General features: G+C 42.4%; 2 protein-coding genes across 3 annotated transcripts; one reads left to right on the top strand and one right to left on the bottom strand.

The window, feature by feature from the left end:
- Positions 1 to 291: 291 nt before the first annotated feature.
- LOC127157241 (protein mono-ADP-ribosyltransferase PARP14-like) lies at positions 292 to 13429 on the bottom strand. The gene is given in 27 exon segments (XM_051100492.1): positions 292 to 1261; positions 1357 to 1531; positions 1903 to 2057; positions 2584 to 3219; positions 3301 to 3480; positions 3565 to 3744; positions 4041 to 4103; positions 4237 to 4356; positions 4442 to 4532; positions 4694 to 4866; positions 4954 to 5130; positions 5282 to 5344; positions 5665 to 5769; positions 5924 to 5954; positions 6037 to 6200; positions 6299 to 6475; positions 6571 to 6633; positions 6770 to 6874; positions 7005 to 7074; positions 7158 to 8333; positions 8335 to 9227; positions 11023 to 11259; positions 11617 to 11853; positions 12105 to 12263; positions 12375 to 12414; positions 12826 to 13007; positions 13139 to 13429. Coding segments are annotated over 27 exon segments (6120 nt in total). The 5' UTR covers positions 13311 to 13429; the 3' UTR covers positions 292 to 965.
- An 84-nt stretch (positions 13430 to 13513) lies between these two features.
- Positions 13514 to 17217, top strand: nmi (N-myc (and STAT) interactor). 2 transcript variants are annotated; one of them, XM_051100496.1, is made up of 10 exons: positions 13514 to 13601; positions 13703 to 13764; positions 13880 to 13942; positions 14022 to 14180; positions 14263 to 14379; positions 15412 to 15577; positions 15700 to 15806; positions 15921 to 16107; positions 16467 to 16570; positions 16671 to 16880. In XM_051100496.1, the coding sequence occupies exons 2-10, from the start codon at positions 13729 to 13731 to the stop codon at positions 16731 to 16733; spliced, it is 1002 nt and encodes a 333-aa protein (XP_050956453.1). In that variant the 5' UTR covers positions 13514 to 13601; positions 13703 to 13728; the 3' UTR covers positions 16734 to 16880. The 2 variants fall into 2 exon arrangements, with proteins under 2 accessions (XP_050956453.1, XP_050956454.1); XM_051100497.1 differs by lacking the exon at positions 13514 to 13601 and having other exon boundaries at positions 13616 to 13764; positions 16467 to 16572; positions 16671 to 17217.
- The last annotated feature ends 2087 nt before the right edge of the window (positions 17218 to 19304 follow it).

Raw genomic sequence — 19304 nt, 5'->3', positions numbered from 1 at the left:
GTTTATTATTACTGTAAAGGTTGAGATAGAAGCAAACGTTTGTGTATCAAACTAAATTAAAGTTTCATACTCTCAGAATGATTAAAAAACTGCCGAATGAAGTGCAGCTCTTTCTCCGGTAGGGCTGTCAAATGAATAATTAACAAAAATACTGCAATAAAAACATGATCATCATAATGCTTCCCTTTTAGTGACAGGAAACTGGTGTTAAAAATGAAGCACGAGAGCATGTCGCATGTCAAAGGCCTCCAGCAGATGATGAGAGGATCAGAGGTCAATGATTGACTGATGTTTGTCAATTTTATGATGTATTCACTTATGAAGACGTTTGTTGTCTGTTCAGTTATTTACTCATGTGTCACATTAAAGAGATAATTCACACAAATATAACAATTCTGTCATCATTTACTCACCTTCAAGTTGTTTCAAGTTTCTGTCTTCTACTGAACACAAAAGAAGAAATTTTAAAGAATGTTGGGAACCAGACAATTGCTGCTCCTCATTTACGTAAATACTATGGGGAAGGAAGTCAAAGAGGACAGCAACAGTTTTGGAACAACATTCTCATGTAAATGATGACAGTGAACTATCCCTTTAATGTCTTTGAATTGGCAGATCCTGTAATTAATAAAATGATTTTTGACAGCTGACAGGCCGTGCTTAAGGAAAAGGAAAAGGAAAGGAAAGGACGTGACGTGTGGCCAAGTATGGTGACCCATACTCGTAATTTGTGCTCTGCATTTAATCCAAGTGCGCACACACAGCAGTGAGTAGTGAACAAACACCCAGAGCAGTGGGCAGCCATATTGCTATCGCTGCAGCGCATAGGGAAAAAAGAAAGTTATGCGTGAAAACATTTGTTGAAGTATGTGTCATGGAAATTTCATAAAGCTAATCGAGACTCTCCCATGATGTCTGTCAGCAGCATTCAGGGCCGATGTGCGTTTGTAGAGTTTGTTGGACGACTATGTGGATTTGAAGGTGATGAGGTACTCCGGATACGCTCCTGCGTCACAGAACACCACGAAGACGAACGGGTTCTGCGGCTCGTCCACGGCGCAGTCGTGCAGTCCGGCCCGCGGGTCCGCAGGGTTGATGGGATCCGGCTCCTTCATTCCGCCTCTGCTTTTGCACAGCGACCCCGTCACCACGCGCGCTCTGTAGATGTACTTCAGCCCTTTGTCGTCTGGGTTGGAATACTGGTCGTGGCAGGAGTACCAGGCCTCTTTAGCGAAGTAGGTGCCTTCACCGTGAACGACCGCTTCAAAACAAAGCACACGTCACAGGTCAGTATTGTGACGCTTCAAGAAACAGGCAGGTATTAGTCGAATGTGCAAACGGAGACCTGAGACGTACCGTTTCTCCCACAGAAGCTCCGGTTGAAGCCGTTCTTGTTGATTTTTTGGCATATGTCTTTGGTCGTTCCGTGATAAAGCTGGCGCTCGTTTGTCTGTTTGGGGTATTTCTTATCCACGGCCTGTTTCAGCACAGAGTATCTCTGCCACTGCGACTGACTCTGAATCCTGTCGATCTGAAATCATTTCAGACCTTGTTAAACACAAGCCTAAAATCAACTCTTAATTTCTAAACTCCATTCAGTGCATATTATTCCAGTTTGTAAAACTCTAAAACGACTTTCTTCTTAGCTGACATCATCACTCCTTCTTATTTATAACCTTAAGAATATTCTGCTTTGTTGGCAAATGCCAAAGTGACTTACACTGCACTGAAGCTATACATTGTTTTAATTCATCTGTTCATTCCCTGATAACCGAACCTGTGTTTTTGCTGTTCTTTACTGTTTGAGCTATAAGAATGCTTCATTTCCATATTCTGAATTAAGTCATATTAGAGTTGACTTTAAGTACTGATGCTTGTGTTCTAATGTCTAAGTCATCTTACCTGTTGAACCTGGACAGGCGACACATTAGCGTGTTTGCTGGATGTCAGAAAGGCTGCTTCTATGTTCTTGTACTCTGCTGAATCTGATTTTAACGTGATTATTTCTAAATCCCGTCCATCCATTTTGGTCCACGTTGGAGGAGGATGAATGATTGCTGAGAAACAAACAAGCAAAGTTACAGAAAGAACCGGTTCTGCCAGCATATATCTTCAGACGAAACCACACAGATGCCTGACTGACCATCATCTGATGCTTTCGACATACAACTGCAAAGCACGTGCAAGTGAGATGACGTCTCTAACCCCAGAACCTTCTTCTGAGGCAGAACTAGTAACTGGATCAGGGGTTTCCAACCCTGCTCCTCGAGTTCAGCTCCAAACCCAATCAAACACGCCTGAAGCAGCTAATCAAGGTGTTTAGATTTACTTGGTAATTACAGGCAGGAGTGGAGCTGAGGTCTGCAGGACAGTAGGTCTCCAGGAGCAGGGTTGGAGATCCCTGCACTGGGTTTTCCAATCTTAGAAAGATATTGAGATTTTTGTTTTAATGTCACAGGTTTGAACTGTACATAGTGCTTTGTTTTGTTTAGTTTTATCTTAGCTGAATTTGGAAAATATGATGGGAAATTTGGGATAATGACTTTCCACTCTGATGCGTCTGATTCTCATTAAAAATCATACCCGTATCGGAATCTCCCAGCAGAGTCCTCTTGATCCTGCAGGACTCCCGCTTGCTGTTTGTGACTTTCAGGTCGTTGAAGTCCACCGTGTAGGTCTCCCCTTTCTCTTGGTACTGGAAGCTCTTCTGTTTGCGGTGGAAGGCGAGCTCGATGTCGTAGCTGATGCTGGGCTCCAGCGACTCCCAGCGTTCTCCTCTCACCACCTCCCAGCACAGCGTCTCCCTCAGGCGCTTCACCTCACCTTCCCGCATCTCTCGGTCTCGCGCTTCTTGGATGAAGCCATTTATCTTCAGCACAGCATCCAAGACGTCGTCTTTTTTCCCTGATAGCGTTAACGTATCCGAACTGGTCACCAGAACGCTGACTTGATTGGCTCGGCTGAGGGCCACGATGGCCTTCTTGTCCGCTTCGAGAAGGTCCGTGACGTGGCTCGACTGGACGTCTTTACTGATGCGCTCCTCAGAGACCAGCTCGTCCAGGAGCTTCTTGACCTTGGCGAGGTTCGTAGGGGACGTCCCGTATACGTCAACGGCCATAACAGGGAACGATACGGCGGCCGTTTCTTTGGCTAGACAAAAAGCTGGCTGTTGCGTCGGCACAGGGATCGCCGGTTGCTGGAGGGGTTTGACCTGACGCGCTGTTCAGAAAACAGAAGTTAAAGTAACCAGGTTAGTTCCTGCTCATTCTTCACACTGTACGTTCATGTGTTGAAACATACCAGAAGCATTTCGAGAAATCTTCTTGCACTTCTTGACCGCTTCCTGAAAGTCTGGCAGCAGTTTCGTTTGGAAGATCACGATGTGGACGCGCTTCAGATGCTTCGGTGAGTCCTTTACGAAGTCTGTCAGAGCTTCAGTCATTGCATTGGCAACTCCTGCCGCAGCCAAGTTTCCTGCTCCTGAACGATATCAAGCATTTTGGGATCATGCAGATATCTTTATTTTTGCTTTGCTAATCAGTGTTCCTGAATAGATGAGCTTACCTGTTCCAAGAGCCGGGAATGAAACCGACTGGATCTTATTTTCTTCGCACATCCTCAGAACTTTGAACATGGAGCTGCTGATGCCGTTCTCAGTGGTCTGCCCGACCATATGGACGATGTGTTTGATATTTGTAAGATCCCCAGCTTTGGTCAAGATCATGCCGTCGGCAGGCTGAGGCGCTTTAATCAGCAGAGAATGAATGATCAGTTATTCTGTTAGAGCAAGAGCATCCAGTTCTGCTCCTGGAGGGCCACTGTCCTGCAGAATTTATCTCTAACCCCAAATAAACACACCTGAACCAAAGTAATCAGAGGTGTTCAGGATTACTAAAATCTTACAGACAGGTATTCTGGTAAAGTTGGAGCTCAACTCTGCAGGACATTGGCCCTCCAAGACCAGGACGTGACACTGCCGTGCTAGAAGTTCATCAGAAATGCCTCTATTTATGACTTTTGTCTGCGGCTGAAGTTTGTACCTTTCGATTTGCACTCGTTCACCACCGTTTGTCCCGATGCTTTGAGAATGGCTCCTGATACACCTGCGCATAAGGACATTGACTAAATCTGAGCATCACATCCAATTAGGTCTTCATCTACCACTATACCCTTCCTGTGTCATGTACCGAAATGAACCATTCATCAGATGCAGAGCGATATCACAAACAAACTCACCTGTGTTCAAATCGAGGCTTGTAGTCGTGCTGTTGACAATAGCCTCGACGGTCTCTTTGGTGATGTCTCCGCAAAACACCTTGACTTTAATCGGGCCCAACATCACCTCCACTGGGTTTGCTGGTGAAATGTTAACGTTTTAGTACATTTGTAACACCTACAGCAGCGCATTTTCAGAGGTTTGCATCATCAAACGCTGTATTACCGCTAGCATCAGCTCCTTGGTCAGACGATGAGCTTTCTTCCGTCGAGCTGTAATCCTCACCATCATCATCATATTCTTCATCTTCACTGTCCTAGTTGGGCGTTAGGGTTAATTAAATGTTAAAGTGCAAAAACATTTACATTTGATATTTTCATGTATCACCAGGACACTTCAAATTAATCCTTCAATTGTGAATAATCAACTCGATTCAGAACTGGGTTAAGGATGAGGTGAAGCATGTGGCATCTCTACCTGTGTATTTGCAATCCATGTTTTGAGACCTTTCTGAAATTCTTGTAGGACGTTGTCCCGGTCAATCACAATGTAGATGAGCTTGACCACAGTTGAGACATTTTGAGAGAGATGATCTTCAAAGCCCTGCAGCATCGCACAGATGGCATCTGCACCCTGAACGCCTCCGCCACCTAATACGAGAGCCGTTAGATGGAGCGAGACACAACCGCACACGATGAGCAGCACATGCCGCATGCAAGAACATCATAAATCCGTACCGGTGCCCACGGCAGGGAAGGAGACCGTGGTGATCTGCTTCTCCTCGCAGCGCTCCAGAACTTTCTTCACACGGGATCTCACCTCTGCCGCCGAGTGCGGGCCGACCATGTGCAGGATGAAGTCACAATGCAGGTTTCCGCCACTGGTCACGGCTGCGACGTCATTCTGCAGTGGACCTTCAGAACGGAATTTGTTTCACGAAAGAAATTTGTTTACCAGTCTAAGACATGTCTAGGGCCCAGTCCTAGCCATGCTTCTATCCAGAAAGTCTCGTGCTCATGCAATTGATCATGAACAAGGTTTCATTACTTGGTGTCATGTTCTTACCGTGCTTTTGGGACTCCTGCTCCACAGACGCTCCAGCCGCTTTAAATATGGCACCCGACACACCTGAAGGACAAGGACACTTTTGAGCTCGTCAAGGCGGGACGCACTGAAATGGTCATATGGTCAAAAAGCCACAAACACACACACGCTGTTGTCTCGATCCATGGCTTATTTGAAAGCAGTGGTTCCCAACTCTATTCCTGGAGCGCCTGACATTTGCCTGTGTCTCAGAGTCTCTGCTAATGAACTGATGACCTTAATCAGATGTGCAGTGTTGGAACTCCAGGAACAGGGTTGGGAACCACTTTTTTTAAGAGTAGAATGATATGTGAAAAGTGTCTGGCTTGTGTGTTTTGAGTGACAGTATATTAAGTCTCACACACCTCCTCTCAGGCTCATGTCCCTGTTGGTGGTGTTTACAATCCCTCGGACCGTTTCATTAGTGATGTCACCTTTCTTTACCTCGATTCTGACGCTTCCGATTTTGACTATGGAAGAGGGGAGGGATTTCAAATGTAAATGCTTAATATTCACTCCTGGAAATATTAAAACTATAACATGAAAACAGGTTTATGATGTATTTGAAAAAAAATAGAGCATATTTATTTGTGCATCAGCATGGAAATGTAGAGTTGTCAGAACCTTGATTTTCAGGCATCTTGCCGGATACAGGCTGGAGAAAATCAAATGTAACAAAATTAAAACAAAAAAAATAAATCTTGACATTTTTATTTAGTTATCTCATCAGTATTAACCTTTTTCCAAACTTTAAAATGGTCACGTAAGGCATCAAAGGTCTGGTGATCAAATGCCACTATAGTGATGCTCTGGAGGTAGGATGAGTTCGGCGCCGCCAAATGTTTCTCGATTGCTGTGAGGATGGCTTTGATCGATTCTTTTGGGGCAAAGCCACCTCGTCCTGCAGAAGACAAGATTATTGCTCAGGGCTTGATATTCCCTCAAAGTCCTTTGAGAAAGAATACTTTTCAATAACAGAGAAACTGCTTGCTGTCATGCCTGTTCCAATCACAGGAATGGCCAGAGTTGTGGCCGTTTTGGCCTCACAGAGGTTCAGAACCTGTTCCAGGGAGGACGTGATGTCGGCGGCGTTGTCCGGCCCAACCATCTGTGCGATGTACTTACACTGAAGCGCTCCACCGCCCGTCATCACTGCTGCACCTGCTTTCAGAGGAGCTACACAAGCAGATGTGAATGAAATCACTCAGTGAGAATCACTCATTAGAATATAAGCATCCGTGTACTCCACTGACAGAAATAGTCGGCGATACCTTGCTTTTTGCATTCGTCAACAACAGTTTTTCCAGCAGCTTTTAAGATGGCTCCAGAAACGCCTGTAAAATGACAGTACATGGAAACAACCCAGGAAAACACTGTTCATTTACCGACACCTGGTTTAAACCTGCTTTAGCATGAAAGGTAAAAGTACAATGCTGTTTAGTTTTGATGCTGCAGCAAAGAAACACTTACCGGTGTTGAGATCTAAACTTTTGTTGGTTGAATTCACGATGACATCCGCCGTCTCTTTGGTGATGTCGCCCTTTTTCAGGCATATGGGCACACCGTTGATCAGCACTGATTGAATTCCCCGTCATGCGAAAACAAAAGTACATCGGCGACTTTAAACCCTTCAGATGGAGTCCATCAAACATGGTGACCACCAGCAGTGAAATTACTAAAGCAGGTCAATCTGTGTATACAGTACCTCTCGTGTCTGATCCGTGTTTAAGCTTCAAGGGTTGTAGGGGAACCGTTGTAGATGTGTCAGGAAATCCCTGTTAAAAATTAAATATAGGTGATGGTTCATAAAACATGCTAAACACTGTTAATAAACGTTTGCATATAGGAGGAATCATACTAGTTCCTGGATCAGAGCGTTGTACTCTTCAACAATCTTCTCGTCTGAATCCACTATACTGATACGTCTGATGTTTTTGGGTGAATTCTGACGGTCGCTGCAGAACTGCAGTACGGCGGCTCGAAGCGCCATGCAACTGTCTTTGACGGAGAAACCAAAGCTTTCGCAACCGATTGCTGGAAGTGCGATCGAAGCGCATCCTTTTCCCTCGGCTTTCAGGAGACTGTTATGCACGGCCGATTGAAGGTAGTGGGAGTCCAGCCTCTGTCCTTTCTGAGGCATCACGGCGTAAATGAGCTTCCCGGCGCTGAGTTTTCCGGCGTCGCTGAGCACCACGTCTCCAGGCAGTAGACTCTGCTGTTCCTTCTGTTGAGTTTTACACACCTCCGTAATTTTGTCTCCGCCAAACTGGAGAAAGCGCTGAGCGACAGGGTTACTGAAAGCTAGATTGCCATTCATCGGACAGGTCAAAGCGTCGGCTGTAAAATGGTGCAGGTCTCCTTCTGTGATGCTCAGAGTCACGAAATTGCCTATTTTGTGTGTGAAGCTCTTTGCAGGGCTGGACTTAACCACATGCTCTTGTGACAAATACAGGCTGCACTGCATCTCCTTTGCTTTGGTCTTCACGTTGGCTTCATGTTTCTCCAGAACCTTTGCTTCTCCTGCTTTGCAGTATTTATGTCTCTCCACTACAATGGATGTGAGCTGCTGCCGTACGACACTCACGGCGTCTTTGATGTTGTCTTTCGCTGCTGTGATCTTCAGGCAAGGAGAATTTGATGTTCTGTAAGCGAGTACCGTCGCGCCGAAGCGCTTGAGTTCAGGGAGCTCGGACAGATTCAGGCAGGAGTCCACGAATTCAACCTCTCGCTCAGATTTGAGAGGGACGTTCTCAGTTGTTGGTTCCTTGTTGTCCAGGTATCTCCTCACTTTTCCTGTAACATCTGCAACCGCACTAGAAAACCCACAGATTATGACCTGCACGTCTGATTGTGTGATCCGGATGTCGTGAGCTTTCTGGAACGATTCTATTTCATCTTGAAGATTCCTGAAAAAGTGTGTCCAAGTTTCATCTGTTTTTTTGAGAGTAAGCGGTATAAACTCTTCTTTGAGAATCTCATGTATTTTGTCTTCAGCTCTCTTCAGGTTTTCTTTCTCAACCAAGATCCCAAAAAAAGTCCTGTCGGTTTAGAAGTATAGCTGGAATGTGGCTTGGGAGAAAATAGTCTTGCTCAAACTTTTGAAGATCCAGCGACTTCAGAAACTGAATCATATGCGAAGAGAGCTTCAGCTGGTGCGTGATGATGTTCTTCTGTGCTTGCCTGATGAGCATCTCCACTGAATGTACTTGATCCTTCAGACCTTTGAGGGAAACGATGTGCTGCTTGTCATCATGTGATAAACTCACCTGCCCTAATTTGGACTCGACGCGCTCTTTTATTAGATCGAACGTCTCTCTGCAGTCTAGTTTAATTGCCACCTCGATTGTATTTCTTTCCACTTCCACCTCAACAGCAGTGTTCTTCAGGAGCGTCCTGATCTTGTCTGACAGCACCCTGACCTCCTCTCTCACGCCGGCAATTACAACTTTGGAGTTGATCTCCCTGTAGGAGAGCGCGGTGTCGAGCGTGACGAGGCCGTTACACTCGTGCTCAACTCTCGTCCAGACGTCCTTCTCTGCCGTCAGCTCTGCCGCGTCGTACCCGCTCAGGAACGACTGAACTTCCCTCGTCAACTTGGTTTCCCAAGTGGGTGCGATCTGCAGCGCAGCCAGCGACTCTTTGTTGACGTCCATCTCCAGAATCAGTTCGTTTGCAGCGGCTGTGCTGTCAATGAGCACTTTGGCATGAAAGAGTTTGGCGTCACTCTCCAGCTGTTTTCGACAGCGCTCATTGGTTTCAAAGAAACGGAGCAGCTCTTCACTGACAGGAAGGTTCACTTTTGTGGATATTTGATCAGTCAAGGTGGGTTTTTCTCCAGTTAAAGCCTTTTGTAAACTTGAGTAGAAGAGTGAAGCGTGAACTTCTGTGCCGCAGACATTGTGTTTCTGTTCCGCCACCGCATGCGCCTCTATTCAAACAGACAGGACAGGTACATTTTAAAATTAGGTTTGATCGTCATATTTTAGCCCTTGTTTTGAAAATCTTTTACCTAATTTGGTGTTCCCAGTCAAAAATGACTGGCCTTTTAAATTGCTTGTAAATCTCTCTCTCGTGATGTTATATTTAGAGATCGACCGATATATCGATTTGCTGATATTTAAGTATTTTACCATAATCGGTTATCGGTTTTGTAATATCGGGTTCACCGATAAATTGAGAATTGCGCGCATGCAGCGCTGAGGGGAGACCCGACAACAACGGCGTGCAGAGGTAAAGCACAGCCTACTTTCTTGCTTTGCTGTAATTAGTGAACTTTATTTAATATAACAGCCATTAAAGCTCATATTAGATGTGATACATAAATGGCTGATATGTAGCTAGTTTATGCAGCATTGGCTCTAAGAAATAGAGACGAACTTACAGTCACATAAAATAATTCGTCAAGTCCTGTCCCAATAAACAAAACTTTGCCTGAATTAAATAATATACAGCCATGAATGAGCACATGTTGAAAATGAAAGCACTGAATTTAATTGTCTCTCTGTTGTCTATATGCTCATCATTCGTCTCGTGAAGTCGCTTTTATTTTTCCGTTCACTCACCGGTTGATGCTCTGACGGCCACCGCATGTAACTTTTAACAAGATTCACTTGTTTAAAACACCCTCAATTATATTAACATTTACTATATAACCATTATTTTTCTAATACACTTCTAAATAAATACAACTCTATGGAATTTATTTATTATCTCTGCCAGCGATCACAGTTTGAGTATACTTCTATATAAATGTATAGATAAACCGCACTGTCAGCAGACATTTCAGAATTGAACGACGAAAACAATATTAGTAATTCTGATATAACATACCAGCTGAGAAGTACAATAAAATACATTGTTTTGTTTGTTATATTCCAATATTCCAGAGAATATTATTTAGTGAATTAACATCAGAGAATTCTTCACTCTAAACAGCTTATAAACTGTAGTTTAAAACAAAGTTGATATGACTCCTTTCCTTTATTTTCTCCATTTAAAAACATTTAACATTTATTTTGCTTATTAGTGTTGCAGCTGATGCGTTTTATAAATAAAATGTTTTTATTGTTGTAATATGAAGATTAAATTTAACATGAAAGACTGCTAATTTTCAACACTTTTTAAGATGACTGAAAGGAGGAAAACCAAAGTGAAGAATGGACTTACTTCACTCAGTCACTGATTTACTTTATAACAGTAAAAAAATATCGTTTCTGCATATCGGTTATGGGGCACACAATTATGCAAATAATTGGTATGGTATCAGTTATAAATAAATCTATATTGTTCGATCACTAGTTATATTATCACCAAATCCCTTACAAGACAAAAAAGTTTATTAAAAAATGTACTAAAAAGTTTTCATGTACAGACAAAAACATTGTCAAAACAGTCCTGGTTCACACTGATCTGCAAACAAAAACTAAAACAGCTGTATTATTCATATAATCAATCACTTCCAATTAAAATGAATCAAGTTGATAAAAAGATTGAATCCAATATTTGGTAATAATATAGCATTTTTTTTTTTTTTCAGGAATAAAATTGTAAAATGACCAGAACAGAGCACAACATGAAGACTGAACATTACCGCTGAAGAGTATTATTAGTTCTCCGTAACTTTTTATATATTAATATGACAGATTTTTTAGATCTAGCCTCCTCTCCTGTTCTGTTTGTGCTCAGTCTAAATCTACATGAATGTTTCATCTTTGCAAACATACCGTCACAGTTTCCAAAGGTGATGACTGCACTCTTGCGTCTGTTGATCCATATGAAGGACTGCACGTCTCCTCCTCCGCTCCTCTTCTTGTTGCTGAAGTAGAGTGTGAGAACATCTTCAGCGAGCTGCTCCAAGTCTCCCTGAACCAGAACCGAATCCGTCCGCTCTAAACGGGTCACTCCGACGTCTCGGCCCTGCAGCTGCTTTGAGGTGCATTTCTTTAAAAATGACGTCACATCTGTTGATAAAATATGAAGGAAGAGAAATAGTATATGAATCGAATGTGTTCATTTTCCTGGTTAATTCAGTCGCAGTGTTTATTTGAATTTTGACCGCAGCAGTCGTGAATGTTCACAGATGATCAGGTTCTTGAAGCATTCGTTGTCATGTAGTTCATTTTGATATACAGGGTTTGATTAGTGTGTGTGGACAGATAAAGAAAATAGAATGTTAATGTTCATAGACGTAGCAGACCCAAAAGACAAACAAATATAAGCAGCGTGAAAGCAGGCGTCTCAGAAACGGAGGTTGTTCTCAGGCCCAAAGCCCAGCAGAGAGCGGCGAGAACACAGAAACCCAACGCTTCGAAACCCACCGATATCGTGTTTGAAGGTGACAACAATCCTGTCTTCATCGAGCGTCTCCCAAGTGTGCTCTGCTTTCTTGCTACAGCTGCCAATGAACACTGAGATCATCTTGCAGTCTGTGGCTCCATCAAAGCCCGTCAAGATGAAGCGACGCGGGTCCAGCTCCTCTCCCAGACGTCCTTCCTTATACACTTCTAAAGTTATATCAAATTCATGCTCTTTCTGGCCAAAAATCTCCTTGAAATCTGAGAAAGGGGTCAACATGGTTAAATTTGACCTTTCTGAACTTTAAGATGGATTAATGTTGATTTTATCATGGTTTGCTTTTCTTTTTCTCAGTTGAGTGCTAGTCATCTAACGACAGTTTCTTTGAAACAGAATTAGGCCTGCATCATGTGTAAGTGATGCACAGTAAACAGACCAGCAAAACCAGTTTGTTTCACATCACCTTGTGATATTTCTGTGGCGCTAGAAAAGAAACTTTCATAAATCATACCTGACTGGCTGCAGAGCTTCAGGATCCAGCTGTTATTTCCGTGCTTTGCTAGCTCAAATTGCTCTGTAAACTGCTCAAAATACAGCTGAAGGTTTTCTTTATCAACTGAACCAGGGGTGGTAACTAGAAGATCTAGTATTTCAGAATCCTCTTCGTCTTCTGTATTATGAACAAATATATATACGTGACCAAAGTGTCATTCGAAAAACTTTTGAAATCAGTGATTGATTATTTTTTTAACACTAGAAGTAAAGAGCATTACAGCCCAACCTTTTTCACCTTTAATTGCAGGCTTTGTGACGGGAGAGACCTTTGTACGATAAGGAGGAAGTGTGTGAGTATACCAAGAATCTGAGCTTGTCACATTTACATTTTTCTTTAAAGTTCTTATTTTTTCTTTGACACGTAACCCAAGATCAGGTGCTGGTTGCATAAACCGCGTAGAGTCCTAAAACTTAATCGACTAGTTGATTTTTTTCCCCCTAGATTGCTCATAACTTCGCAAAGTAAATGACATAAAAAGCAATCTCTTGAACCTGAAAAATAAGACTGATTAGCACTTGGTTAACTGCTAGTTGGTCAAACTAGTCCTTAAAACACTGTCTTTACAAAGTGTCAGCGTTTATGCAACCGAGAGAGACAAGAATCAGGAAACTTGAAAAGCTGTAGTCTAATATTGACAATACTAATTTATAAGTAATTACAGATGATATCAAATGACCTGTCCGGCTGGAGCGGGCATTGATTTGAGGGGAAGGCATTTCTCGGGTTTGGGTTTTGGCAGTACTGGCGGTTTGGCCTTTTTGATTTGCGTGTCTTCTCGTAGTTTCACTGTCACTTCAACTGATCCATGAGGTTTTAAGTCAAATTTGTGGATCCTTTTTTCAAGCACCTTCTTCAGATCTGCAAAAGAGAGCAATTTTCTGTAAAACTCTTCCATTTGTTAAAAGACATTTCAATGCTTACATTAGCCAAGTGTTAGTTCTGTCTATGTCAGTATTCTAATATTAGATAGGATGTTGATGTAGGCTCACCTTCGTCTTTCATATAAATCAGAAGTGCTTTTCGTTTGTCGTCTGGATGTTCTCGAATCTGCACGATCTCTCCTCCAGACCTTCTTTTATTTTTAAAGTAAAGCTGGATCTTTGATTCCACCCGGTCGAAATCATCCGGCAGACCCTCGACAATCAGACTCTTCTCTTCCATGTTTGCGCTCCAAAACCAAAACAAACACTCGAGAAACTCTTTCTCTCTCTGTCACAAAACGCCCATTAAGTGTCTGTCATCCTATAAAGCCCCGACGAGACGTGTTTTCACACGACGATGATGATCCAGATCGCATACGAAGGAACTTCGGCGGTACCGAATCAGCTGCTCGGTTACCGGTGTTATACGGAAATCAGGCTCCCGGTGCTTTCACTTTTGTTTCGCGGTCGTTCATGTGACTTCTGATCAGTACGCGAGTCAAAATCGAGTGCAGGATCAGGAAGTTGGGAGGTAAATAATAAGTGGTGAAATATCTGTCCGAGCAGTTCGTCATTCGACAAGTATTTGGTGGTTTGATTCGGAGTTTACCTTGCGTTTTACCTTCACTTCAGATACTTTCGATTTAGGGTGAATTGTTATGTCGGACACCGCTGAAAATCGAGCCAACGGCGAGGTACGTGTTTATAACGTCAAATCCACACACTTTGGAGATCGCTAGGTGAATTCTGTTTAACGTTTCATAATGTTTGGTGAAACCTTTCTTGTCATGTCTTGTTCAAAACAAACAGCTTCTAAACCCGGACGAGGACAGCACCATGAACGCAGCTGCGGCGGAACTCAAGAAGTACAAGGTTAAAAAACACGAAATCTCCAGTGACAGTTCGTTTATGACCTATAACGATCATTTAATCACTTACAATGTTCACGCAGGCTCTCATTGAGTCCGCGGACATGGAAAGATCCAGGCTGCTGTTGGAAAAAGCCGAAGCAGAAACTGAAAAGAAAAAAGCGGAGGCGGAACTTCAAAGCTTCATGGACACTGAAGACAGCATTACTGACCAGTATAATAAAGATCTTCTAGAAGTACAGGTGAATTTCGAGGCGTGATCAGACTAATCACTGAAAGTGAAAGCGGATGTTCAGGACTTGTGTTTGTCCTCCTTCATTTCAGGAAGAGAAGAAAAGTGTTGATCAAGTCAACCAGAATCTGAAGAGAGAACTTCACGATCTTCAGAAGAAGCTTCAGGTCAAGAGGGCCGAAAGTGATTCTCTGCAACGCAAATTCAAGGTTGACCTGTATTTTACTATTACAGCGTGCACGTTTATGATCCCTGTACAATTCACTCATTGATTACTGTCCAAAGTTGTTGGATGGGTTTACCAACAGTCCAGTAACAGGTGTTTCATGATCATATAAAGCACACGGGGTCGACAGAATAGAGGATGGTGTCAAATGCACATCACACTTCTTCCTCCTGAGCAAGTTGAGTCATTTTAATTATATAGTGTTTTATACAATACTGACTGTTTAAGAGGACAAACAGGAAAATAATGATTCAATGATGCAAACAAAATTCTGCTGTAAAGCAGCTATATTTAGAAATACATGAAGAAAAACATGTTTCTACAAACATAAAAGCTAAGAACTAAGGAGGCTAAGTTTGTCTCCGCAAAGTGCATTTAAAATCCTTTAATGCACGGAAAGCCGTTGATTATCCTGCTTATTCCATGGTCATTAGCCAAGTTATAGACATCTCAAAAGTACTATCGCTCCTTGCAGCGCAATATTTGACCGAATGGGTAAAAAGACGGTTATTTTCGTCAGTTATGACACACAGCTCTAGCATTCTGCCTGCTTCAAATCAGACACAGAGATGACATAGCGCTGTAAGATCACATTTATTTGAATGAATTATAGAATTTATTTCAGTAAATTATCAATCGACCGAGAGAGAGAGAGAGATGACAGTTGTGCGTTAAACAGGTTTACTGCATACCTGCCAGCCAATCAGAATCCAGTATCCAGACATTCCATGGAATAATACCTATTAAATGATATCTGCGTTACATTTCCACTGCAACCATTTGTTGAATTTTATAAAGATAAATTTGGTCATTGACATTTAAACGCATAATTATGTAAACACACAAGGAGAGTTCTGCACATAATTGGCAATGGGATCCACGTAATGAAGCGACAGAGCGGTCCGTTATACATGCAGTAATGACCAAATAGAACTCAGATATGAGGCTTTCCTGAAATCTAAGCTGATTCGTGTCTGTATATGACTAATAACTCCTGGTGCTCCCTGAAATGCAGATAGAAGCCGAAATCCCAGTGAAAACGGTGAAGTTTGCTCGTGTGCTGGAGAGAGAGGAGGGAGAGGAGGCCGACGATCAGGTGGAGTCTGTGTTCACCGTCACACAAAGACCATCGTTTGTGCTGAAGGGCGGCCAGGCTGTCATCACGTTTGAGGAGGAGAAGGGTATGGATGAAGATCAAACTGTGTTATGAACTGCAGGCATCTTTATGTCTGTTTTTGTCTGGTCTTAATCGCATTGATCTGCTGGATGTTTCTCATAACGTGGAGCGTTTCGTGTCTTTCAGTGGCGGAGCAGATCCTCAGACTGGCCAAGTGCTCGGTGACCTGTGACAAATCCAAGATGGACGTAAAGCCGTACTCTTTAACTCTGGATCCCTCTGTGAAGTTTGAGGTGGAGACGTTTTTCATTTTGCAGAACATTTTTTTCTTTACTGTGTCCAGAATAACATGCCGTCTGTTGACGTGAACTGCCGTTTATTGAGGACCGTTACTTCCGTTCGTTCAGGTTCATATCCAGGTTTCAAAGAAGAGCATCAAGTTTTGTAACGCCCCGCCCACTTTACCTGAGGAGCGAATGAGGGACCGGCTGGAGCTGTCGTTCTCCAGAGTGAGTCGTGGTGGAGGGGAAGTGGATAAACTGGAGTACGACAAGCATACGGGCACGGGCCGCGTCACTTTCCTCAACACAGGAGGTGTGTCCGCATCCAAACATGACGCTGTTTTCGGTTTCTCTGTTGTTAATGTGTTTTCATTCAGATTTAGATTGACTGATTGCAGATAGATTGTTGAAAGACTTTATTGTCAAATGCACATTTCCCTACACAATGAAATTCTCGCGTTGCTTTCCACTCTCAGTGCTGTTAATAACAAACAAGAATAACGTATTAATAAATAAGAGAAATAAACATATAAATTACAGACATACAAACGGTGCAGTATGGTGCAGTGTAAGTGCGTTTCCTCTGGTGTGGTGTGTTTGTGGATGGACGTTTCAGCTCAGTCGTTAGATATCATTTCAGCTGCATGACGGCTCCTCTGCTTTTACTTTCAGTTGCTGAGAATCTGGTTCACAGAGGAAAGTTTTGTGTCGACACCGGCAGCGACGTGTTGGTCGACGTTCTTCCTCTGTACGAGTATCAGCTCAGGAAATTTCAAGTGCGTTTCCAACAACACGCTCATGTTCAGTTTCTGTATCAGAAATCTGTTTTAGCGCAGAAGGACGTTTTGTTTGATGGTGTTTGTCGTGATGTTTCAGACGTACTCGGGGGGTCCCGAATCGCACCGTGCTGCTGGGGGGAATCCAGGCGCTGATGGATGAAGAAGATCTTCAGGACCATCTGGAGATCCACTTCCAGAAGCCCAGCAACTACGGAGGAGAGGTGGAGAACATTAAATACGTTCCTGATGGAACGCAGCTGACGGCTTTCTTCAGCGAGGACATCACCGAAAAGGAACAGTGATGACCAATTTCCAAAACTAAAAAAAAAAAAATCTGGTTTTACCTTAAGGCAGTGATGCATTAGTCATATTTACATGCTGTTATGTATGTGGGATTTTTCAGATTTTCCCTCAGATTATATATTATAGGCTGTATCAATCGTATCTCATCACCGTCTTCTGTAACAGTGTGACAAAATTGGGCATCATAAAATATAATTGATTTAAGGAAGGTTGTGAATCTTCAAATGAGAATCAGATTTATCTCTTGTCCAATCTTAAACTGCTTGGATCTTCAGTCTTATGAATGTATTTCGATGTACAGATGCTGTATTAAAATAAAGTTTATTCTAATGTTGTCTGCAGTGGGTTGCAACTTTAACCACTAGATGTAGGAATAATAATTTAACATAATGTCTACAGATAAAAGACAGAAGAAAAGAAAAGCTAAACTAAATAGCAGGGTTCGTTTCAACATTTTTACTCTCCGTCATGTTCAGATGTAACGGTCATGTCATATCAAGCTCACGTTCACTGAGAATAAGAAATCTGCATGCACAAGTTTATTTGGTCAAGAATCATCATCAGTCGCTCTTCATGACAGAGCCACATCTGTGATTATAGGATGAGGATGATGTCGGCCTGGTCCACCGATTAGATCATTGAACCGTTTCACCCGCTTCCTCATTCATTTAGACAACTCACTGATTTCTATTTAAAGAAAAATTCAATATTTCTGAAGTGAAATCACAGCCCTGAAACAAAGGATTGTGACGGTTTCCCATCGCTTGGCTTCCAATCTCTGCGATGAACATCCCTTCCATTAGTTTGAAATATTGATCCCGTTGTGTCTTCAGTTCACGAGTGAAGGGTCAGCGTGTGCTTCTGCCGCATGTGAGATGACGAATCCCTCACAGACTCATGGGAATAATGCTCTTCATCCTGAGATCTGCAGATTCAGCAGCGCCAATGGCATTTATCAACTTACAGCAGTGATTCCCAACCACCCCCAGCACTGCACATTTTGTAGGTCTCTCATATCTGACACACCCATTTCTGGTCTTGCTGTCTCTACTAATGAGCTGATAAGCTGAATCAGGTGTGATAGATGAGGGAGACACATCCATGTGTGTGTGTGTGTGTTTTCAGAACTACGTCCCCACAGTGTTTGAGATGTACACGGCCAGCTTTCAGCTCGACACACACAGGGTTCAGCTGAGTTTGAAGGACACTTCAGGTAAAATCCAGCCAGAGTCCAGAGCATTATGAATGTCTGTAAGGGCTTTATGGGTTTGTCTTAAGGTGCGTTCCCGTAATTACGAGATTCCAACTTGTAAAAAAGCGTTCATGTCCTCGTAGAGCTCGTGATTACAACTTGTGAACTGGGAGTCTTCTGAGAGCTACGACTTGTACCACCTGACCAATGTAGGCTCTGTTTAGGCATTGATAGTGTTGCCATAAAAAAGCATAATTCCGAGTCTGAGGACGTGAACAGCTCCGAGTAGAACGTCACATGTTGTCATCTCAAAACTACGGTAATTACGATATGGCGTGAACGCAGCATTACAACCCAAGGATTAAAAATCTAGTCTGAACTATACCAATAACATCTCAACTGTCCAATCACTGGTTGAGCAGGTGTAGGGTAGAAGTTGCTTGTAAACAAAAACAGAATTTACAATTTTATGAGAATTTTCTTACACATTTTTAAAAGCACTTTTACCCACCATGTGAATAAAACCACAACAACACTAACTTATGTGCAGATTTTTGGCCGTTTGCATAAAAACGTTTTGTCTTCAGTTTTTTTTTTTTTTAATCTTAGATTAAGTTGAATCTGAAAAGTAAGACCGTTTATGCCTTGGCAGACTGCTAGTTGGTCAGACTAGTATGGAGTTATTTATGTGCCAAAATTAAACAAACAAATCCAGCGTTTTGCAAACAAACACAATCTGCTTTGCAAAGAAAAAATCGACTTTCAAACAAACAAAAAGTAATATGCACAAACACAAGTCAATTTGAGAGAAAATGCAGAGGTATAACAAATATATGCATTGTGTGTTGCAAATATGTATATTTTTAATGAGGAAAACTTGGCTTTTCTCACAAATGCAATGGAGCAACTTCCTTTTCCAAAACAGCAGATGGCGCTATCGGTCAATTTATTCTATTCTCCCGAGACCTCAAACAACGTGTTTATATGGTTTACCCTTATGTCCCAGAGGAATACGAGCGGGGAACAGGTGAGTTTCTGTCTTACTATATTTATAATTAACCATTTGATCTTTTCACAATGCTGACTCTACCACAATGTCAGTAAAATTCACAATATCTGCTTTAAAGTTGTTAACGTTTAATATGTTTTCAGTTTCTTTTTATCAACAGCCAGAGTATGCACTTATTGAAAGTGAAAACATATTAAAGATTTTTTTTTAATATATGTTAGGGGTAT

Source organism: Labeo rohita, unplaced genomic scaffold, assembly GCF_022985175.1.
Source record: "Labeo rohita strain BAU-BD-2019 unplaced genomic scaffold, IGBB_LRoh.1.0 scaffold_102, whole genome shotgun sequence".
Classification (NCBI taxonomy): Eukaryota; Metazoa; Chordata; class Actinopteri; order Cypriniformes; family Cyprinidae; genus Labeo; species Labeo rohita.
Note: the sequence above shows the minus strand (reverse complement) of the source record. Positions and strands in the feature narration are given on the sequence as shown.

Bases quoted from the DNA above. Each gene is read 5' to 3' on its own strand.
- nmi (XM_051100497.1), top strand. From the start codon at position 13,729: ATGTCGGACACCGCTGAAAATCGAGCCAACGGCGAG. The intron at 13,943-14,021 runs GTTAAAAAACAC...ATGTTCACGCAG, and splicing joins CGGAACTCAAGAAGTACAAG to GCTCTCATTGAGTCCGCGGA. The intron at 16,573-16,670 runs GCGTTTCCAACA...GTGATGTTTCAG, and splicing joins CAGCTCAGGAAATTTCAAGT to ACGTACTCGGGGGGTCCCGA.